This window comes from Lissotriton vulgaris, chromosome 6, assembly GCF_964263255.1.
Source record: "Lissotriton vulgaris chromosome 6, aLisVul1.2, whole genome shotgun sequence".
In the NCBI taxonomy this organism is placed as follows: Eukaryota; Metazoa; Chordata; class Amphibia; order Caudata; family Salamandridae; genus Lissotriton; species Lissotriton vulgaris.
This window is the reverse complement of record NC_141694.1, coordinates 1,800,583,984-1,800,608,448: the sequence shown is the minus strand read 5'-3', so window position 1 is coordinate 1,800,608,448 and position 24,465 is coordinate 1,800,583,984. Positions and strand designations below refer to the sequence as shown.

The 24,465-nt window shown below is 41.9% G+C and overlaps 1 protein-coding gene across 1 annotated transcript in view; it reads right to left on the bottom strand.

The window, feature by feature from the left end:
• SELENOI (selenoprotein I) overlaps positions 1-22,630 on the bottom strand; it is a 257,585-nt gene extending 234,955 nt beyond the window's left edge. The window contains exon 1 of the mRNA XM_086928070.1: positions 22,424-22,630. Within this exon, the coding sequence (XP_086784196.1) occupies positions 22,424-22,483 (60 nt within the window). The 5' untranslated portion in view covers positions 22,484-22,630. The remainder of the gene's footprint in view (positions 1-22,423) is intronic.
• Between the last annotated feature and the right edge of the window lie 1,835 nt (positions 22,631-24,465).

Genomic DNA, 24,465 nt, shown 5'->3' with positions numbered 1-24,465 from the left:
TATATTTCGCATCCAGAGTTTTAGCTGTTATCGTCGAACACCTAGGGTGACCAATACAGTACTTCAAGTGGGCTTTGGGCCAGCACTTTAGTTATAATTGGCTGTTTTTGTCTCACTTCCCTGATTCCGATTCAATGTTTTTAGCTATACTGTTATTTGTCTTGCTCAGGAGTATTACTGTCTCACTGTCTTTTTTTGAATGGGTGATATCATCCTACTATAGACGTCAGACCTTGCATTGCAATTCATATGATAGATTATTGTTTCACCCCTTCCCTCTACTTCTCCCTCATACCCTCAATCTCCTCTATTTATTAAATACTAACTCCACAGCATCCGCTCACCCCCAGCCCAGTCACCCAATAAGCACCGCTCCCACCTGCATAGAGCTATCTTAAACTGTTATTATTTTTGTGTTATCATTCATTATTAAAACTTTTACATAAAATGTCATCATGAAAACAATAACCTACGTTGCATTTTACAATAAATAGGTAGGTAGATTAATCGGATGCAAATGTGACTTAAGTGTTTTAAACTGTTATTTTAAAAATTCCAAGGAGGCAGTCCATGCACATGCGCACATACACACTGTGGGCATTATTGAACGAATTTGCTAAGGCTTCAATAAACTTCATTCAAAGATGGCCGATGTGCATGCACACATCTATCTAGGGGAAAACATTGGCAAAGCCAAAAGGTTTCAAAGACAAGCCCTACAGGCTTTGCCAATATTGGTTGATTCAGAACTTGAGGCTAATCTGCCTATATCGAGGACAATAACTGAACTTTTTGATGTTGTATTAGGAATTGCCATACCTAAAATAGCAGCCTGTTGAAAATCTAGTGATCCACACACAGTCACCCACCTGTGGAATACAGTTATGTTCCGAGAAAGGATAACGAGATTTCTGACAACAAGCTAACAGATTTGAATTCGGAGATTACATGTGCACAGCTAACAGATGTTCTAAAACAACTGCATTATGTTCAGAAGGAGAAACAAAGCAACATACATGAAGCTGAAGACATCATCAAGTGCCAACACCAACTACATCACAAAATTGAACTCTCCTCGTTTTTATGGCCTGGCTTGACAGTGCAGCTGTCGCAAAACAATTATGAGACCATCACTATAGACAGGCTCTGGCTCCGCACACTTGTTGGGAGTCAGGAGCACATGTTTTGATTGGGCAGAGGTTGTGTGCTTTCACAACAAAAGTGCTTCCCCTCCTGAAAGCTGTCATCATTTTGTTTATTTATCATACAGCCTGAGGATGAACCTACAGGCAGACATACACATGGTAAAGTGTCTCAAGATAACTGAATCATTTATGGTGTTGGTCTTTCTCTGGCAGCAGCTCTAATGGGAGGGCAGTCGTTAACCTACATAGATTTGTAGGTCTGTCTTAAAAGAGCTACTGTCACCTGACCTTTTAACCTACACCAATATTATTCTACAGTTCTTTTGCTTTCACACAGATAAATATTAATTCATATGTTATTAACTTGTAATGTTCCACATTACCATACAACATTCCTTTAAAGCCAGACCTAATGCCTTGCCAATTCTGGTCTTTCAACCCATCTTACTCACCCTACTACACACTCCACTATAACTCTATACATTACCATAATGGAATAACCACCACATGCTCAAGTACACCTGACCGCAATCCAACAATTCCCATCCCTTCCACCCGCCACCACACTTATGGCTTCTGCTCCATATGCATGGTCAAATGCATATTTCTCACCTGTTTCTCTTGTGGACTAACGAGGAGCTTGGGACTGCGAGCAAGCAGGAGCTGCTCTTCCTTCAAACCTTGCCTTTGTGAACTAGTGAGGAGCTTGGGATTGTGAGCACGCAGGAGCTGCTCTCCTTTCAACTTCTACTCAACTTCTTGCGGAACCCGCTTCGCGGGTCCCGCTGCGCCTTTGGTTCTGCTCTAGCGCTGCTGAAAGTGCGCTGTATCTGCGAGGACTGCAGGTAAAAGAGCCTCTGTGGCGGTGGTGTGGGCAGGGCTGCGAGCGTGGTCAGGCGAGGACTTCAAGTCCCAGGAGCGCCTGACCCTCAGCATCACCAGCAGCTGACCCGCTCTCCCTGCTGGCTCCTCCCCCGCCTCAGCGCGGCTAAAACCAGCGCGTCAGTTTCCCTGGTTGCTTTCTCACCTGTTTCTCTTGTGGACTAACGAGGAGCTTGGGACTGCGAGCAAGCAGGAGCTGCTCTTCCTTCAAACCTTGCCTTTGTGAACTAGTGAGGAGCTTGGGATTGTGAGCACGCAGGAGCTGCTCTCCTTTCAACTTCTACTCAACTTCTTGCGGAACCCGCTTCGCGGGTCCCGCTGCGCCTTTGGTTCTGCTCTAGCGCTGCTGAAAGTGCGCTGTATCTGCGAGGACTGCAGGTAAAAGAGCCTCTGTGGCGGTGGTGTGGGCAGGGCTGCGAGCGTGGTCAGGCGAGGACTTCAAGTCCCAGGAGCGCCTGACCCTCAGCATCACCAGCAGCTGACCCGCTCTCCCTGCTGGCTCCTCCCCCGCCTCAGCGCGGCTAAAACCAGCGCGTCAGTTTCCCTGGTTGCTTTCTCACCTGTTTCTCTTGTGGACTAACGAGGAGCTTGGGACTGCGAGCAAGCAGGAGCTGCTCTTCCTTCAAACCTTGCCTTTGTGAACTAGTGAGGAGCTTGGGATTGTGAGCACGCAGGAGCTGCTCTCCTTTCAACTTCTACTCAACTTCTTGCGGAACCCGCTTCGCGGGTCCCGCTGCGCCTTTGGTTCTGCTCTAGCGCTGCTGAAAGTGCGCTGTATCTGCGAGGACTGCAGGTAAAAGAGCCTCTGTGGCGGTGGTGTGGGCAGGGCTGCGAGCGTGGTCAGGCGAGGACTTCAAGTCCCAGGAGCGCCTGACCCTCAGCATCACCAGCAGCTGACCCGCTCTCCCTGCTGGCTCCTCCCCCGCCTCAGCGCGGCTATAAACCTCCGTCTAGTTACCGCAAAGCGGGAGCGCGCGGGAGCGCGCCGGGAGAAGCCCGGGACAAGGGCGGGACCGTCTGAGGCCGTCAGAGGCCGAAGGAGGCTGGGCTGGGCCCCCTCCCTTGGTTCCCCAGTTTCAATTTAAACTGTTTGTTGCATCCATAGGCTGATTCTGTATTTTAATGTTCTGTTAATTTGGTATTATACTTTATAATTGTTATTTTCTTAACTTTCCTCCCTTTTTTAAGATAGTCTCATGACGGCTAAAAAATTACGCTCTGGACGAGTGATTGTGGGGAGATCTGGGTCTAAAACTAAATCAAATCCCTTACGAAACAAAATAGCGTCTACTATGCAATTGAAGGGTCAATGCCAGCTTTTTAATCTTTGGGATAAAGGGAAAGATAAACCCACTGATTTACAGTCCACGACCGAAACCCCAGGTTTTAATGTCGCGGCGCCTGTTAATGGGGTCATTGATGTTTCTTCTAGTTTAAGCTTGGTGGCCAGTCAATCTCTGCCAATTTTGGTCAGCTCGGAAGAACTAAGGGGTTCACCTTCGACACTAAATAATGTACATCTGAACCAGAATAGTCATCTTAATTCTTCGGGCAATATGCCCGCAAAATCTGAAGATATTACTCCTTCCACAGCCATATTAAGGGATGCACCTAAAGTTTCAATGAATACTGATTTTCTACCAGCTTTGTCAGTTACATCCCCTGTAGTAGGGAATGAATTCACCCTACCTGATATTGATTTAACAGCTCATAGAGCGCGGGTGGAATTGGTTCTGGGGAACTCTAATGGTGTGCCTTTGGAGGAAGTTATAACGATTTCAAGTACTGGTCCCTTAAGTAGCACTCCCTCTAATAAATTAGATTTTTCCCTCCCACAATTAAATCTTACAACCTGCTCAGGGCCAGTGTTGAACAATTTAGCTGAGGGTTCCCCAAATATTAACGGGAGGTTAATTTCTAACTCCTTGTCCTCTTTGGAATCAATCTTGTCTTCGATCTTAAGATTGCTGGAAAAGTTTGTGGGAGGTTCGGAATGTATTTTTGATACCGTAACACAGATTTTGCAAGTTCTCCTCTTAAACAAAAACGAGTTAGTATCAGACCCTCCTATTCATCAGAAAATAAGCGCTCCTTTCTCTTTAGCAGATTTGGATTTAGCGCTTTCTTCTCCTTCGATAGAAAGTCAAAAGGAAAGGCAGCCCATAGTACTTTCAGCTATCCCTAAACCCCCCAAAGTGGTTTCGGCTGGCGCCAATTGTATAGCCCCACTTAGTGATAAGATAGAGGTAATAGCAACTCCCCCTCTTAATTCTAAATCCGATTTGCCTTCCCTCTTTCCCATATTTTCCTTGCCATTAAATAAGGAAGAGGAAATTCCTAAAGGAAAAACGGGATTGATGGGAAATACGAGTCCCCAGAAACATAAAAAGATTAGAATGAAGAAGAGGAAACCTATCCGTAGGTTTGCCAAAAAAAGACAGAGGAAACTTCTCTTTGATAAGAATGTGGAAGTAAATATAGTTGATTCTCCGCAGGTGGAGCAGTCTCTCACCCCCAAGGTTGAAATTAGGGTGGTATCGCCCAAAGATGACGCCCCCTCCTCTGATCTAGGTCCAGTAAATTTAACTAATCCTTTTCTTCCTAAGGTTTTTTTCCCAACCACTAATCCCTTTTCCTATTGTAAGGCTAATCCAGGTCCTAGCCAAGTTGTATCTAAGGTTACCTCTCCATTTGTTATTCCGCCTCCGGCTGATTTAAATCCTACAGCAACACCCTTTCAGGCTCCATCTTTAATGACAGTTGTCCTCCCAAAAGAAAAAACAATTGTGGATACGTTATATCTTGATTTTTCTCCCCTTTTTGAACCAGATTTAATCTTGAATAGATCTGCCCTATTGATCTGTTTTAAAGAGATCGAAGGCTTGAAATTAGTTCAAACCTCCGATTTAGATCTTGTACTTCTCCGTAATTCTTATGCGGGGAAACCTTTAAAATCAACAAGGGTGAAATTTTATTCAAAAGTTGTGTTAAACCTTGTTTTACAATGGGCTGAGGAATTACAAATTAGAGGGATAGATGTGATGCCACACTTGGGGGAAAAACGTATTTTACACAATGCTGCTAATCCCTCATTATCATTTTCCTCCAATTCGGATGTGCGAGTGTCAGATTGGTCTAATCTTGGATCTGAGAACCTAAAAGTTTGTGTGGCTAGAAATGAAAGGCTGGTTTCTTACAAAAACCCTCCCCTTAAGCAAACGGTGAAGGATGACCAATCCAAATGGAGTTGGCTTCCTGGAGTCCTTGCGAGTAAATCTACTCCCCGTTCTATTCAGGATTCCAATTTTTAACAGGGAGCTGAAATTTATCTCATGGAACACGGCCGGATTCAAAGATTATAAGGAGAAATTGGGTTTCCTTCATGCTCAAAAGGCAGATATAATCTGCTTGCAAGAAACCTGGGTTGATGGAAGTTTCGTTTTGGATAAAGATTATTTTGTTTTGGATTTTAACGCAACCAGCACTAGAAGAGGTCATGCTAAGGGAGGTTTAGCATGCCTATTATCTAACAGATTGCAATGGAACTATTCACACTATTTGGATCCAGGAAAACTGTTTCAAGCAATAACTCTGAAAGATGTATTTGAAGATTGCCCAAATAGATTGCTGATTGTGCTAAACATTTATATTCCCCCCAATTGTTGTTTTAATAATGGTTTAAAAACTTTATTCACTTTTTTAACTAAAGTCTTGGAGATCTCGCCAACTCCGCATGTGTTAATGTTTGGGGACCTAAATTGTAATGTATCTAACTGTGGGTTGGAGTTGTTTAGAAATCTCCCATTGGAAGAGTCTCTGAATATACCTTCAGCCCAGTTTCCCCCCAACTTAAAAACTAACAAAAAAGAGGTAAACTTATTTTAGATGGTTTACTTAAAGCGGATTGCTTAATTGTAAATGGGAGGCTTCCATCTGATATCCCGGCAGCTTTTACTCGTAAATCTAATAAGGGAAAATCTATTATTGATTTTATCATGATAGATTATGCCGGTTTTCACCTATTAAAGGATATGATGGTCATTGAATCGAATCTTAGTGACCATAATGTATTGACGCTTTCTGTTTCCATTAGTCTTCAGAAAGTGGTTCCATGGAGGCTGGATATAGATTCTGTGAATTTTGATTCCAGCTCAGGGAAATGTTTTTGGAACCTCAGTACTGTGGAAAACCTAGTGCCTCTTTTGTGTGTTACTGTCGAGAATCTTCCACTCTGGGAGGGGAGAGAGCTGTTTTTTTTTGTTAAGTTTTTAGATTCTGTAACCGCTTGTGCAAAGGAGAAATTAGGGGTGAAACAGTCCTTTGTAGCCCCTTACCCTCTGCGGGCTATAAATAGAGAAATAAATAAAGTTGTAAGGGGGCAATTTTTATGTTTTACCCAAGAAGCTAAGTCTAAGTTGTCCATTCTGAAAAGAAGGAGAGCTAGGCTTAAGGCTCGTTTAAAACGCTCTGAGGAAGACGCCCTCTGGATTCAATTGAGGGAAGCTTCTTTTAATCACCAAACTAAGACCTTTTGGTCCTTAATCGGCAAAGGCTGCGGTACTAGAGCCAGTCCTACGCCCATTGCCATTGAGGAACAGGTGTGGGTTCACTATATTGAGAAGTTGTACAGTAACAATAATTCTCATGGTAGCTATGTTGAATTCGATAATTCTGCTGTTACACTTGACTGTCCAACAGAAAAGGAAATTGAATGTGCCATTAAGAATATGCGTTCCTCTGGTGCGATGGGTCCTGATAATATCCCAATTTTAATATTAAAAAACCAGAGTGAACTTTGGAGTAAAATACTCTTTCCAGTGTTTAAATTCTGTTTTTTTAGTGGAACAGTCCCCCCCTCCTGGAAAGGAAGCATTATTGTCCCTTTGTATAAAAAAGGGGCAAGAGATCTACCACAAAATTATCGTCAAATTGCCTTGCTTGATGCCATTGGTAAGGTGTTTGCAAAATGTGTGCTTTCTTTAATTAACGATTGGGTATCTGAACATAATATCCTTCCCCTGGAGCAAACAGGTTTCAGACAAAATCATGGAACCTTAGATAACCTGACCGCATTGCAAGTTATCAATGAAAAATATGTAAAAGTTCGGGGTGGTCTGGTATACGGCGCCTTTATTGACTTCTCCACCGCATTCGACAAAGTAGATAGAAATTTGCTGTGGAGAAAGTTAGTTAACCTTGGTATGCCTGCTTCCCTTATTAAGTTAATTCGTGCCCTATATTCTGACACTTGGTGCAGAGTCTTACTTGGAGGTGATCGCGGCGTATCCAAATTAATCCCAACATCTAATGGGTTGAAGCAAGGTTGCCTTTTGGCTCCGTTGCTTTTTTCATTATATACTGTTGATTTACCCATCGCTCTTTCTGCCTGCGCCGGTATTGCCCCATCTTTGGGGGGTGTTCCAATTGCATGCCTTATGTATGCAGACGACATCCTAATTTTGGATCTCACCCCAAAGGGCCTAAATAATCGGTTGCATGCACTTTATGAATATGCGGAAAGTCATTTTTTATCAATAAATACAGCAAAAAGCAAGGTGATCTGTTTTTCTGGTAGAATGAAGCCTAAATATTCTAAATTCCCATGGGTTGTGGGGGGGGAAAAACTAGAATGTGTGAAATCTTATACCTTTTTAGGTAAAATCGTCACTCATAATCTAAGTGACAAATCACACATAGACAATAATTCCCGGAAGGCTATTTCTCAGGGAAAGAGCTTAGTTTCCCTATATAAAGCCACAGGTAGAAGGCATTTTTCTATTCTCTTAGATGTTTTTAGAGCGAAAGTTCCTGCCTCCCTGTTATATGGAATTGAATTAGTGGATCTAAAAAAATGGAGTTTTTTAAACTCTGCGGAAGGAAAAATCCTTCGGAGTTTAATGTCTGTAGGCACCGCAAACTCGACTGCTTCCTTGCGACAGGAATTGGGTTTACGTAGCAGCAGGGTTCAAGGTCTTGCTAGTGTTATACGCTGGGTAGTAGCTTTATCTAAAGGTGAACCCAATACCCTAAGATTCCTTATAAAAAATGAATTATTAGGATCTTTTAATGACTTCTCATCAATTGTAAAAAACTTTAGACTTGTTGTGTCACAATTGAAATTGGATGAGGAGACTTTATTTTTATTGTCCCCTCACCAATTAAAATCAGTTTTGAAGTCAGCCTCTTGGGAATTGGGGTTTTGTCTTGATAGAGACTTTTGTCTAGCGAAAAAAGGTTGTACGCCTGTTATTGAATCTTATACCTTGCGGAAAGCACAACCATACATGTACTGGAACATCTCCCATGGCGTGAGACGCCTGGTGTTCCTATTAAGACATAATTTGCTTCCGCTAAAAGTTATACAAGCCAGCTGGTCTGGTTGTTCGGCACGCTGTGATCTTTGCCAATTACATGATCAGGATCTAGATCACGTGATGTTTGTCTGCCCTACACTGATGCCTTGCAGGCGTAGATGGTTAAGATCAATCTGCTTACAACTTAACATATTATCAGCGTCTTCGTTTAAGGCAGCCTTGATTAACCCTCCTAATGAAATGTTTGTTTTTAAACTGTACAACTTTTTTAAATGTTTTTTGGACCTGTATTAAGTTATCTTATGTGATTGTGATGAAAATATCTTTTTTCTTTTTCTTAAGTATTTGTGCTTTGTATGTATATGTTGTTTTATGTGGACCTCATAAAGAGTTCCTTATCATAATAAATAAACTTTGAAACTTTGCATGGTCAAATTTAGATGCTATTTTTTCTCTACACATTGAAAAATTATTTACAATTTTAAATACAAAAAGAAAATGTTCAATGTTACAATAAGCAGAAAACAAGCCTACATGTACTTTTTTCTTGCACTAAATGTAATGCCCAATTTATTTTACATACCCTGCTTTAGTTTTATAATTGGTTTCTATTTTGCTTACTCCGTGTGCACATCATAGGGCCTCTGGAAGCACCTACCTCGATGGAAACAGTAATCTACATTACAAGTTTAGCATGTAGAATATTATTAGGAATATTAAAATTGTATTTGTAAGGATTGTTTGAACTCTGCAGACAAATTTCTTTATTCAGTTCACCAGGTGGGGACGTTGAAATAATCAGAGAAAAATTTAGACTTTTTGATACCTGCTTTTTACCTGAATTCAGCATTCACTAGCTTAAGCGAACACTTAACTTTTACAGTCTGCCGCTTTGCTGTACCCCGCGTGATACTTTTTTGTGATTTGTTGCCAGTCAAACAAGTTTTCTTTAGGGGAATTCTGAAAAGTATGCAGGAGATAGTGGACCGTGTAGGAAAAGTGATAAGCCCATAATGTGAGATAACACAAAGACACAGCATTGGGTAATTAGAGTGGCTCTGTCTGAGGCAGCGTCAAGAGTTTGTACCCTGCCCTTTAGTTAGCCTCCATGTTAGTTACTTATTGTGTGTTGCAATGCAATTTAGAACAATCATACACTTACCCGTTGCCAGCTAATTACAGTCTCCAGACAGGACATTTTCCCTGCGTGTCCACATCAATAAATGTGGGAAGATGGACCTTAAAACTGACCAGTAGGCATTCGGGTTGCTCAGCTCACACCAAAATTACACTCCAGAAATGTATGTTTAAAAGCTTACATTGGACAGATCATTGATACTGAAGTTCTGCCAGGGACTTCACGATGAGCATACCTTCTTCGAGCCCAATTAATAAACGAACACATACATAAATAGCTTTCTGTCTCAGGCTGACACTTTTCAGATATCTATGTGAAGCCCAGAGCACTATGGACCATGCAGCTGAACCTTGATGTGGCGCCTTGTGCACTTTCACAGACAAAGGTCTCTACAGGGATTCAGTTTTGGTTAGAAAAACAAACTCTGATCAAAGCCAACTATGCGGCAAGTGTTAACAAAGAAAAGTGCCCTTGTGATAAAGGTGAGGTGTTCCTTAATAGGTGCTCGCGGATCCAAAATAACGGCAAAACGTGGGTGCAGTGAAGATGATTGACCATTGCAAAACGATTTTGAAGTGAGTGACTGACTGAATGAGTGCAGTGGTTGTAGGAGCAGAACCAGAAGAGTGCTAGGCAGTGATGTGCCATAAACTCCTTAAAAGGACTAGAAACAGAAGAGTGTGAGGCAGTAGTGTGCCATAAACTCATTAAAAGGACGCGCCATCAGCCCGACGAGATAGTGCAGTGGATTAATGAATTAAGTGCTAACATTATTTACAGGGTTGACTTCTAGGAAATCCAGTCACCCTCTCATCCTTTACAGATAAAATGGAGTTCTATGGACACGGGTAATACCACCTAATATTAAAACACTCAGAGCCATTGATATTGTGTGCTATAAAGGGCCAATATTTTGAGTAAGTGAACTAGTGAGTGATAAACTTATAGAGCACGACCTACTTCCCAACGTATCACAAAGGAAAAAAAATGAGCCTTAAGTGCCCAACGCGAAGACTGCTGGGTAGTGATCCATTCTCGAGCTAAGAGGTCAGGTCCAAGAAGTGCCTTCCTCCAAGCCATACAAATCTGAGCCAGGTTACTGCATGGAGAGAAGTGTCTTTCAACGCAGCAATGAGGTTGGGCCCACCAGCTCCGTCTGCTGTGACTACAATTGAACCGTTATAAAAAAGTTGCCTTCCTGTGAGGAGCCAATTGCAACCGTGCCTGGCTTCAGAGCTATGTAAGCTGAAAACAAGTCTAATTGCGATGTTTTGGGCAAACCAGCTTCTAAATAGTCCAAGAAGAGAGCCCTAAAAAGCAGAGGATGGCATCATTCAGTCTAGAAAGATTCTTGCTACCAAAACTGGGACTCCCAGATAGTAAAGCACGAAGAGTAGAAGCGTTCCCAACATCCTCATGGGATAACACCACCAGTGAATTCACCACATCAACAAAACGCAGCTCTTTGTCAATCCAGAATCCCAGGTGTTTGACATTAGCACTAATGGAGCGAGTTTCAGGAATAATTTTATTCTGGCTCGTGAAGTTAACCTTCCATAATTTGATTAATCATATTAATAAGTTTTTGCATGATTTGTATTACTAAACCAACTTAGAGTAAAATTGCATTCAAAAACATGTGGGATTAATGTTATGTGCTCTATGTTGCATCTGCAAGTATGTTTTAAAAATAATTAATTAACATTGTTTTGTTTGTCATATGTCCTGGTCAACAATAATGCGGTTGTTTAATTAATGGCATGCGTTTATTTTAAGTGTGCTTCAGTCTATGTCGGGTTTCTTTTTATTTTTGCACAGGTTCGTGGAAAATCCTGCTGGCCTTAATCAAGAATGGTAGATATATTCTCACTGCATACGTGTGCTTTTCTGCTAGATAACTTATACTAATGGGTTAATATTAGCTATTGTGGGTGGGAAACAGAATGGGTCTCAATTCCCTAATTAATTGCTGTCTTGTGTTTATTTAAACATTAGTTAATTGAGTGGGCCTTTATTGAAAAGAGGCCTGGCTGGCAGTGCTGCTGGGGATGTGTTCCCACTTGACATAAGCGAAATTCTTGCTTTTGGGCAAAAAGAATGTTTCCTGCTCGATGAATAAAAAGAATGATGTGCAGGACATTTGACGTCGAGTCTTCACGTTTCTTCAAGTTCATCAGGGACACAAAGCCTGCTTTGCCTGCCAAGATCAGGATGTCAATAGTTTGCTTCCCGGTTAATGTTGTAATTTGGAGGAAGCTGGGACGTTCATTTTAATAAACAATAGGGGCTTATGATGTGCCCCGGACTTTGGTCACGAACGAGTGACATGTAGGTGGACTCACATGGCTTAGCCAATCCTGAGGCTGGATGTCTGGTGTTCTTAGTAATTTAGATACATAGCTAGTTAGAAAAACTATAAAAACTGACCTCTTCTTAGGAGCCCGCCCCGCACTTCCTGATTCCATGAGACGATGACATGCTGATGGACAATTCTTCATGTAAGCATTAATAGGGCTTTATCTTGCATTTTCCCCTTTAGGCTGTCAGTTAGGGAAATAGATTTAAGGATTGAAAAATGTTTACTTAATATTCATGCTTCTGATTATTTTGAATTGCCATGATCAAAGTGCCTTTATTAATAAACTGATGAAAATAAAAAGATTTCCTATTAAAATGCTATTACTTTAAAAAATAAAAAGACTTAAATAGTCAAGCTGGTCTTGATTTATTTCGTCGTTACCATCAGTTAATCTATCGACCTGAGTGGCTTTATCAAATGTTACTGTCAAAATACCATGGTTAAAAATGTTTTACTGCAGTTGTATATATAGTGTATATAATCTGGTTGATTAGGCCACATGATTCAGTTGCCTAATATCTGTCTCGGTTACTATGGGCCTTGTGAGAGTTTTTATATAATGGTGAGTATTTAGTAGAGAGTGGTGTAGTTTTAGACAGAATCTCTTTAGGGGTGCTGGATCAGCACTCAGAAGGGTGCAGCTCAACAGCAGGGAGCCAATAAAAGGCGTTCCACAGGCTGTCCTGGCAAAGGATCAACACGAGCCTCTTGCTGGCAATGAACTTCAATGTCTGTCTAAATAAATATCTTTAGTTCATGGTTAATTAAAACAATTCTAGGTTTTGTAAGACACACGCATTCCTTATTTCTCAGAAAGATGCTCATATAGAACAAACAAAACAACAAAAGGTCCTGAGCAAACAAGAATAAGGAAAAATTGATATATATAGAACACAATGGAACTCTATATAGTCTCAAAATTCCATGACCAGCCGGCCACGGAATATTTATTGATTCAAGTTTTTTAGATTATCAAAGTTACAGCAATTAACCCAAGTAATAAGGGTTAAATAGGGGCACAGTCCTGTGCCATCCAAGAGAGGGGAGGGCAAGAGGGTAAGGGTAAGTGGGGAAAGTTATCAGGCAAACAAAGTGAGCTGACAGGTCACTGGCATTTAGTATACATTTAGCAGTGTATCCTGAAGTCATTCATACACATAATAGTATTTAAGTAAGTACATGTATGAATTACTTTAAGGTCGACGTTTCGATCCCTAGCTCAGATAAAACGGGATCATCATCAGGACAAGAAATTAATATTGCCTGGACATAATTATTAATAACACCGAGTTGGTGAGCCGGGAGGGTATTGGCTTCAATTCAGATGGCCCTCTTGGCGGGGGTGCGCAAGCCAACGTGATTCTTAATAGGTTCACTGTACTTCAAACTGAGGTTGGGTTGAAGTTTTGTCGAAGCGCTGGTTAAGGATTAATGGCACGTCCTAATCACGTCCTAATCTTAGGGCGTGCCATTAATCCTTAACCAGCGCTTCGACAAAACTTCAACCCAACCTCAGTTTGAAGTACGTCGACCTTAAAGTAATTCATACATGTACTTACTTAAATACTATTGTGTGTATGAATGACTTCAGGATACACTGCTAAATGTATACTAAATGCCAGTGACCTGTCAGCTCACTTTGTTTGCCTGATAACTTTCCCCACTTACCCTTACCCTCTTGCCCTCCCCTCTCTTGGATGGCACAGGACTGTGCCCCTATTTAACCCTTATTACTTGGGTTAATTGCTGTAACTTTGATAATCTAAAAAACTTGAATCAATAAATATTCCGTGGCCGGCTGGTCATGGAATTTTGAGACTATATAGAGTTCCATTGTGTTCTATATATATCAATTTTTCCTTATTCTTGTTTGCTCAGGACCTTTTGTTGTTTTGATAAATACTTGCCACCCATGGTCCCGAGTGATTAAATGGGTTCCCCTTGTCCTTATTAATCATATAGAACAAACAGCATATCTCAAATCTTTAAACTTTGAAGGATAAAAGTCCACAAGATAGACAAAAATGCAAGAGTGTGGTGAGAAAAGTCACCGATGTACTGCACCTAAGGAGATCCTGGAATTTACCAATGAAGCGGTTCTAGCAGCAAATCTTACATGAACTTAATGAATGACGCTGTGAGACTGCAGTACCTATCCTGAAAATAGTGTTCAATTGCCTCCTGACATAGGCGAATATTCAATTCTCAAAATAATTACTTTAGCCCAAATTGCCTTTCTACTCAAAACCGGGACATATGCACAGTAGGTGGGCAAGTGATTCCTTCCGGTACCACCAGAAGCAACAAACAGCATCTGCATGTGTAAATATCCATCTTTCAGTTACTCCCCTACATCAATTACTCCCACCCGTGATCTTAGGAACTTAGTTTGTAGAGTTTTATCAGAAAAAGCATCAGGCAGGTTTGAGGGTTCAGCTCACCTTAAGTCACTAGTGCAAACCGGTCGTAAGACTTAGCTTGTAATGTTAGGGTATCATTTTATGCTGACTTGCTTTTGAAGATCCTCAGTAAGAGACATCTGAATGAGTCGTGTGGAATGTTTAAAGCCTAAGGGAGGGTCATTTGTAAATCAATCTAATTCTTCTGAATAAAAGCTTGCCAGGGTGATGAGGACAGATTGAAAATGCCTTCACCAAAGGCACGTCGAATCGGAGAATAAGGTTCAACATATTTCTACTATTTTAAGCCTGGATGGCAGAGAAACAGGACTTGAGATTATAGCATAGGATCTGCTCTGTAGCATGCGCACTAGAAGATTCCTCCAGCATGAAATATCTTTAAATACATGTGTATGCTTGAATATGTTGAAAATAAGTAGGGATAAGAAAGACCCCTGTTGAACTCCATACTAGACAGGCGTAGGTAGGCAGGAAGAGAATGACTACACCCAGACAGGAAGCATGAGGAGCAGTACAAAACAAGGCATTAAAATCCAATCTCTGCCGGATGGTGGATTACAATGGCATGGCCTACCATATCAAAGGTGGCAGGAAGTTCCAGGAGGATGAGTTCAACCAGGCATAAAGAGTCAAGGCTTTTTTTTTTAAGGTCATCGAACACTCTTACCAAATTGTTTTGGGGTCCAGTCCTGGGCAGACACCGAACTGAGTAGAATCCTGCAGGTCAGGTGTGGTTTGAAAGGCAGTGTAGTATTTTCCTCCCAATCTCAGTAAATATATGTACTAGGTAAACTGGCATATTATCAGATTATGCAATAACATCCTGGATAGACTTCTTGAGCTTTTGATGGATAACTTTTTCCTTCCAACCCATACCAAGAAAGAGGTGATCGGCAGGGAGGTTATGGCTGAAGTGAACACGAAGACCACAGAAACCTCTCAATCAACAGGTTCACTGAAACAAGACTCAACTCTAATGCGGTCATAAATTAAGTGCAGTTTCCATCAGGAAAAAGTAGCCAGCTTGCTACAAGATTCATGAAAATATGGGGCAAAAGTAGCAGCAAAACAAGTCGTCAATATCCCTGCCCGCTGTCCGTGGAACAGGGCCACGGCCCAGTTGACAGCCTAAGAGATGGGACGGAGTTAAAGGTAGAGGCAGATCTTGTAATGTTCATGCTTTTGTCAGTAGGCCAAGCGAGTTTCCTACACACAATGGCAAAATCACACACTTGTAGTCTGTCAAGCCAAAGCCTCTCAGCCAGCAGAGCAGCTATGAATCATTGTTTGCAGGGTTTCCTACACTGCTCAGATGATAGCAAAGGGTGCACCATCAATGGACTGAGGGGAAGAAGTAGTGCTTTGGATCCGAGGATGCTGTTAAGCCCATAAGAGAGAGAGTGGTCTGAGTTAAGGGTTTTTTAAATAAAAAAGGGGTGGATTCAAACATGGACAAGGCAGAACACAAGCAATGAGGACAGTACTACGGTAACCAGTTTCAAAAAGAGGGAGATTAAAGCTTCATAAACCTTCTAATTACAGCCAACTCGTGCCTGTCATGTGCCAGGCACCTCCTGTGCCTATGTATGAGACCTGCAGTCTTCCTATGTAGCATGTAACAGGAGAATGAGTGAGTGTCACTGCAGACAAATGCTGTACTTTCCTGCTAGTTTCGTGGACAGTCTATCTGATCACCAATAAGCAGGGCCACTGCAAGAATGCGATTGTGTGGCCTTTTCTGAATATGAGTTAGCTGCACTTGACTTGGGAACCTCCATGTATTGTATGATATTAGAGTTGCTGAACACTGAATCTATTACTGCACCCTATGGTTGGGTTCTATAACAATACAGGCAAACTGTGAATTTTAGCCAATACAAGCACCAAAACCCGATCCAACTGCTGTTCCCTCACCTGAAAGAGCTATCAGCATATCAACAGTTTTATTCAGAGCTTATGGTAACCAAGTGAAAGGCTTTTGCAACTAAATAAATGTATATTTACCATGAAAACTTCCCCTTCGTTTAGTCTTATCAAGACTAACAGTGAATATATCTAACCTCATGTAACAAACACAAATTTCACTTTGTCATTATCTATTTTTTTTTTTAACTGGCCAACATTCAGTAACCTTGTGCAAAAAAGTGAATGCAGCCTGTAAATCAATAAAATGCAACATTCCCTTTAACTGCATTAGTTTGAAGAAATTAGAAATCCTGCCTATTCAATCTTTCAAAACTGATTAAGCTGGGCACTATTTGAAGAAGTTTTCTTGTGCACATTTATCTTTATGTATTCGATGCATTTACACCGCGGTTGAGTCAGTGATTTCAACTCATCAATTCAAAAATCTAGATTTTTTTTCAGCCATTAAGTTGGAGATTCAGTGGTGTGTTTTATTTAGATCACCGTCACAATGTTTTTCTCAAACTATTCGTGAATTAAAACAGGAGTTACAAGACATAGTCAAACACCAAGAATGATCATGGAAGTAAATTTGTTTATTTGGTTTAATACGGATTTCATTATGGGAGCCTGTTTGTGAATAAGTACGGATTATCTTCATGGATTTCCTTTTTCAATCTGGAAATAAAACTGTGATCCTAGTTTAATGATTGGGAGAAATCGGAATAAAAGGTCATTTTTCTTTGGAGAGCCCCAATAAACCTTTAGATTTAGTCAGGACTCATCGAGACTTGGTATTATGGCATTTGACTATGTTCTGTGACTGTTTTAATTCAGGAATGGTTAGAGAGAACACACTGAATTTTGTATATACATTTGGAGCCTGTCCAACTGCGTGACCCTGTGTCGATATTGATACCTAGAACATCTTTGATAGGGTGGACATAAGAGTGAAAGGTATGAATTAGTTTGATCCTACTAAAATAAAGGTGAATGACGTTCAACAATTTATTTAAGATTGTATATGGAAGTTGTAAATAAATAACAATGTCAACTTACATTTGTAGGTTCTAGTTGAGGATCACTCAGTTCTGAAGTAAGTAATCCTATAGTGATATGTGTTTTTAAATCAATAACCTATAACTGATTGAGCAACTAGCAGGCTCTAGAGTAACTTCAAATTAAAAGTGGCATGTCAGGTTTTTATTCTATCTTTATAAGTGGCATGAAAGCAAAGTCCACAGTTCTCTATTCAAGTTAGAGTTGACAGTTCTGACATCCTGCATACAATTAAATAATCTGAGGAAATTGAGTCGGTCTTCTTAGTTGTAATTTTTGTGTGAAATATGGTAATTATTGGATTGATTATTTTTAGTAATTACTGTTGGCCAATAAGAAACAATAGTTTATGTAAATAAAATGCAATGTGTACTTTAATATATATTTAATATACTTTTGAATATAAATATTGTTTTTTCCCCTTTTTGTTTTTGTTTTATTTTTGCTTTTGACTATTTATCTTGTAATGTTGTCTTTTGTTTACTTTCTGTTTTTGTTTGTGAAATTCAATTCATTCTCCTCCAATTAGTGAGATTCCCACTTAAGCCCTGAAGATGAATAAACATGTGAAACACAAGTCGGCTTTGGGATCCTAACATTTTTTCGATTGAGGGATTTGAAAGTCGTGCAGATTGTAACAATGTTCACATGATATGTATTAAATTGTGTTAAACATTAAGGGAGTCTTTTTGGGAGAAGAAACTGTTTAAATGTGTGTATCAAACAACTATCATTTTTTCTATTGTATGGTACACTCTAATACATAAATGTGAATGTCTGCAAAAGCTTTAAAAGTATTTCATTACTTCTTTGTGTTGATGTTGCTCCCTTAAGAATCTTGTGATCATTTGTAACTTCTTAGGGCGAGTTGCACAGGGCCAATTGGGTCTAAAAGAATCAATTGTTAAATGTATTGGTTGGTACCTTGCAACCCAGACCTTTGCCCATCCACATGGAGCATAGATGTGGCCTGCGTGTACCTTACTTGTATATGCAAAGGAAGCATGTAGAGCACATATGACTTTAACTAAACTGGGATTGATTTTATATTTGCCTCCTTTTGGTAATGCCTAAGATAGACTATAGGAAGGAGAACCGAGAAAGCAAATGATAATTATAGGGCTCTACTGAGGACATTCCAGGAATCATTTGCAGAGTCAGACTAAAGAGTATTAAAGAAAGGAGACAGAGTGCACCTTTAAAAGCAGGGAGCTTCAACCTGCCATTTCCTTTACCATTGTTCTCAGGGACGCTGCCCTTCTCTCTATAGGTTAACAGGTAGTGATGCAGGACATCCTCCCTTGCCTTTGTTCCCTTGTTGTGGGTCTCTCCTGAAAGTAGACTTCATCTCCACTCCACCTTCCTACTAATCCCTAAAGACACAGGCTATGGCTGGATGTGTCTAAAAAAATAAGCAAAAGGAGGAACTACCCGAAAAAACAGTCTCAGAGTTCAACACTGGAATCCACAAACCCTGTTTGCAAACTTGGTATGAGGATGGGACAGAAGCCTAAAGTTAGTGTGCCAATATTTATTTTTACTGTACCAAGGGTCTTCACACTAGTAGTAAACGAGAAACTTTAAGTTCAATGAATGGGGTAACTAAAGCCAACTTCCCCTATCAGAATGAGGAGAAGTAGCCTGTGGAAATTCACCCAGACTGGCAGAAAGTGCTGTCTGGAGCCTTCTTCAAGGGAGAGAACTGAATGCTCAGGCGAGGTTTTGAATGTGCCTTTGCACGAATAGAGGCTACTCTGAAAGAGAAGGGGTGCAACGGAGCTCAGGAAAGACCAATTTCATGGGCCTTCAGGTTTTCTCCAGAGTACTGGGATCTACATCAACACCTGAGCATGAGGGGGTTTTGAAAATCCTTCACAAACATACAGCGCCCAGAAGCAGCAGGGCAATAAATAAATGTTGACCATGTTTAAACTATGAAGAAATGCCAAGAGAAGATCGTCATCAACAGAGGACACAGCACCAATAAGAAGTATTCACGACTGTGACCCAAGGTGAACTTGTTTGGGTGGAATATCTTGTGACCGAGTCTAAGGAACAGCCAAAGTAACTAGATCCTGAGGGCCGCAAGCACAGCAGCAACAGTGAAACCTACTATCAATTGCTTCCAACGCTATTTACCCGAGTTAATGAGTGTTGGCGCTCTCATTCCAAACTGCAACCACGTTTGCTGGGTTTGGGCAAGAGTCTGGACATTTTTGCTTCGTGGGCCAATGAGGCTGTACCCCACCCACAGCAGCACTGCTCCCAGCAATCAGCAATGACTGCAGGCACAACCTGCCAACAAAAAGTAAGAGCACAGACCGAAAGGTATTGTGCACACAGGCGAGGGAACCTACCTACCGGGAAATAGATGGGGGAAAGGCGAACATGTACTGGAAACGGGTAAAGCCGTCATAGAACCCCAAGGACATAACCCTCAGAGATCATTTTTGTCTTATACAAAGAATACCAGTAAGAACTGGACCACTAAAAACTGCTGTACAGCCGTCCAAGTACCTTTAGTAGTAGTAGTCCTCTCATAATATGCATAGTATTGTTCTGTATGAAAATGTAAAGTATGTTTTCTACTAAAAGCACTTGCAAAGCTCTGATTTGATTGTTGTTCAATGGCTTTGGAGTTCTGAGCTCCGAACTCCATGCTACCTCCCTTAAGTAAACCTTGAACTGCTCAAATTTGCTACCCTGGGAGTCAAGTGCTAAAGGGATATTCCTTTGTGCTCAGTTTTTGGGCTCTAAAGAATGAGCATACCTGAGGAAACCATTGGTTTTGATTATCACAATTTGAGCCAAGTAATCCATGTCTACCATGAGACTTCTAAAAAATAAGTTCTCACACCAACAATACTAGCCAAAAGTCACCACAAAAAAATCAGACCCTTTAAACAGTTCAGTTACATCAAACACAGCTGTAGTATGCTATATACATGCTTCAATGAATGACCGATGTAAACAGAACTACATAAACATAGATAATCTCTTAACAATTGCCCACAGCATATTTTTGACCTAAGAGTCAACTAGTACATCCCTCTTGCCTCTTGATCTGACAACAACACCTTACAACCACAGTTCGGGTATTTCTGATTGCTTCCATCTAACAGAACTGTTAGGAATCTCTTCATATCAACTAAGGCTCCCAGCTCATACCCGATCAGTGCAATGTGTGTGGTCTCAGCATAGAGGTGGAAAAATTGTGTAAACAGATGTTAGTGCCATTTGGGTCCAAAAGAAGTCCTAGTCTTAAACTACTTGATGACATGAATATAGGAATTCCACACATTACACTTTCAATGGCATGTGGGTGCAATATGCCCAGCCTTTCCCATGAAAATAAAGGGTATGTGCATGGGAAGTGGTGTCCATTAGTGATATAACCAACCCTTGAATGGCTACGAAATGACTCGAATGCATCAGGGACACTACTGTCCATCCCAGAGTTTTCTTCCACATTTCCCTACAGTTGAGTACCTTTGAAGAATCAGTTAATTAGAGAAGACCCAATAACAGAGCTGCCAGAATGCAGTAAATAAACACAACTTTAGCATGGAGTCTCTGGCCTGGTGACACAGAGTCAGCCATTACCTGTCAGTGACATATTAACTCGAGACCTGGCCTCTCTTGTGTGAATGGCATGCGCAGGGCTTTAAGTGGGTTGGGACTTGCCTGTGCTAAGCACCAGCAGTTCTAAAATGCAAGTGCTGAGGCGGTCCCTATAGGGCTCTCCATTTTTGCTCTTATCTCAGGGTGAAAAAATTCAGAATCAGCAGAGCATGTCATCAGTTGTTGTCCAGCATTGGTAAGCCTGGAGGCACAAATACTTAAGGGCAATGTTCAACCTAAATAAAGTAAGAACATGCAAGGAGGCCTTAACGCACATACATACCACGACAGTACCAACGGAGCTGGCACGTGCCGGGAAGTTTTTTGCCGCTGCTGAAAGATCTTATGTCAAACTCAAAGTACGAAAAAATAACAGCATAATAACAATCTACATGCCGACTGTCCATGAGCATCTACATCATCATTAGGGACCCTGTGCCAAATCCAATGTCCAGAACAGTGCCATTCTCGTTGAGCAAACAATAAACAAAGCACTTTATGGCCATCAGTGATCTTGCACCAAGCCCGACAAGTTAAGATGAACCAACACTAGGGCACTGACTAACTAACCGATGTATGTCTCTAGATGTTTTTTTCTCTATTAATCCCCCCCGCATTTGCGATCCTTTTTTTAAGTCTACTGTTTTAACTATGATAGTAATATGCATTGCTTTTGTAAATGATTTTAGGTAATAACACAATATTCATTCATTCATTAACAGTACCACTCTTCACTGCCGTTGATGTAACTTCGAAGACATTCGTTATAGTTCTTTCACAGCCTCATCATGTCAGAACTGAAGCATTTTCAATCTTATATACAACGGCCATAGTTCGTATTTATTTATCTTATGCAACGAACAGCCAGTGCTGGATAGTTGTAGGTTTAATGTCAGTTGAATTTTATATCTGGATGCAATTACAGAAAAAGCTAACTTCCAGTTGGGCAGAACACTATGCCAAGCACAGATTTTTAGCTTAGGTGTTTTAAGTCACGCCCTTAATTATGTTGGCCATGCTTCATCAGAGAACTCCCCTAGTTTTCACATTCCACTTAAAGCCCTGGACGTGCAGAAAAGGGTCCAGGTCCAGAAGTCTGAAAATGATGCGTTTATAAGAACCTCCTACCGTTGAAATTAATGTGTGATCTAGTGCCACCTAGATGTCATAGTTCTACTCAATGGCCACTGATGTGCATACAAGTGGCCCCACTCACCTATGCCAGTGGCAAAGATTAACCTGTGATCTGGCATTCCTAAGTGTCATTTGTGAACACGCAGTTTAGTGCTTTGTGGTAAATATAAGCATACACTGAGCACCATCCTTTGCCGGCGAAGGCATAAGTGCCATTAAGACACGTGTTGATGTTCTGCCCACCTCCCATCAATGGTGCGTCTGAGCCCAGGCTCTCAGCACCCTGCATGCGTGTCCTGTGTGTACATTGAGCTCGTGAACAAGTGGCAGCATCCCCGGACAGAAGGCTGCTCCCCATCACGTGGGCAACGCCCCGGCCGCTCCCGTAGCGGTTGGACGCAGCAGCAACCGCCCCGCAGGCGCGCGCCCCTGCACCCGCGCCGTACCTTGTACTTGTCGAACCCAGCCAGCTGCTCGGCCGTCACGTACTCGTAGCACGAGGCCATGGTTCCGGTGCGGTGCAGGCGAGCGCGAGACGCACACCGGGCGCAAGGCACAGGCGGCAACCGTCAATGGAAGAGTACTGTCAGTGTCTGAGCCGGCACGAACAGCCGGCGTAAGACGCCCAACACAAGCCCCGCCTACACATCGGTGTGGATGGGCCAGGAAGGACAACGGCTAACGCGGACTCAAACCACTTCAGGCAGAGTACTATACCATAGAACCCCAATATAATATCCATAAAGCTATGAGTTGCGTTCTTTAATATAAGTGGCGCGTATAGAAGAGGGATTAATTACACTCTCCCTTTCACTACTCGAGGAAGACGTTAAGGCACGGGGTTTCCTTGAATACATTTGCATTATTTATCGTTAAAATATGTAGAGCCCCTTAAAATATTTTTTATTAACAACGTATTTCAGGTTTTAAAATGTCGTTAATCTCTAAACCACACGCCAATGTTTTTCAACAAAGGCGCGTCACTAGATGGTCAGTGCCAGCCTGGATACACTGGCATTGACCATCCTGTCAGACTTGACGGACTGGACAATGTGTTCTCTTCTCACGCCCTCTCCGGCTGCTGGTTCTTCCTGCTTTAAAGATGGCAGCCGTTCTATGCGATTGATGGGGCACAGCCCTGACCGTCGACCATCTTATCGTCAGGCAAAGAATAATTCACACTATTCTATTCACTTAGATAACGAAAGCGAGTCAGAGCGGGTTAAACGATCTGACATTTTTATTTCCAAACTGATAACTTGTCAGATGGATAGTTACTGTACAGGATCAGCTTCTCAGCTACCTTGGTAATAGGGTTGTAGACACACGTCGTTTTATCAGAGATGAGGAAGCTAGCGGAGGTGTTACTTCCGGTTGTCATTTCCTACTATTTGAAGATTGGTGATCGAAGTTCAACTGCGTAGTCTGTTGGGGTGCACAACGTAGATAGGAATTTTCCATCTACGCAGTGTTCTTCTGCTTGGTAGATTAGGTTTCTTTCTAGCCCAAGTCTTGCAAGAATGTTTAGGCACCTAGTTTCACACAATAGGGAGATGCAGTAAAGTGGATGAGAACATACAGGAAGGAGCAGCCAGGGCTTCAAGTGGGATGAAAAAAACTGGGCTGGCGGTCTCTAAAGGGGGCGTGGGCAATGTAATTAAGGGTGTGGCTTAAATACACATAAACTAAAAATATGTGCTTAACATAGTGTGCTGTCCGACTTGTATTTTGTTGTTTCTGTAATTGGATCCAGATATATGATACCGCAAGTAACATCATACCCAGTGCTTTAAATGGGCCGGTAGTCACCGGTACTGAGTACCGGCACTTCTTTTTTTTACCCCCAAGAGTACCGGCACTTTTTCCTTACAAAAGGAGAGTACCGGTACTCATGAAATGTGGTCGGCGTTTCAGGTTTATGTGAGCATGCGTCATATTTTTCACTGTGACACATGCTCACATAATGGCTGGAATGCGTGCCGTTGCGCGGTACTGACGAACCACAGCCAAGCAACGTCTAACGTCACCAGCCTTGTAGGTTTTGGCGCGAAGGGTCTGGCGCAAAGGGTCGGAAGGCCTTTTAAAAGGCCAGTTTAAGCTGGTTTTCCTTGTTTCGGTTTCCCAGCCATCGCAGGACGGAAAGCAGACTAGCAGAGCCACAGGATCGGCACGGTCGGAGGAAGAGCTACTGTGAAGGGATTTCGCCAGCCAGACCCAGCGAGGACCCCCCTACCAACTCCTCGGTGCATACGAGCCACAGGATCGGCACGGTCGGAGGAAGAGCTACTGTGAAGGGATTTCGCCAGCCAGACCCAGCGAGGACCCCCCCCACCAACTCCTCGGTGCATACGAGCCACAGGATCGGCACGGTCGGAGGAAGAGCTATTGTGAAGGGATTTCGCCAGCCAGACCCAGCGAGGACCCCCCCACCAACTCCTCGGTGCATACAGGTTAGTACCATGCACGCGCACGCCTTTGGTTGTAGAAC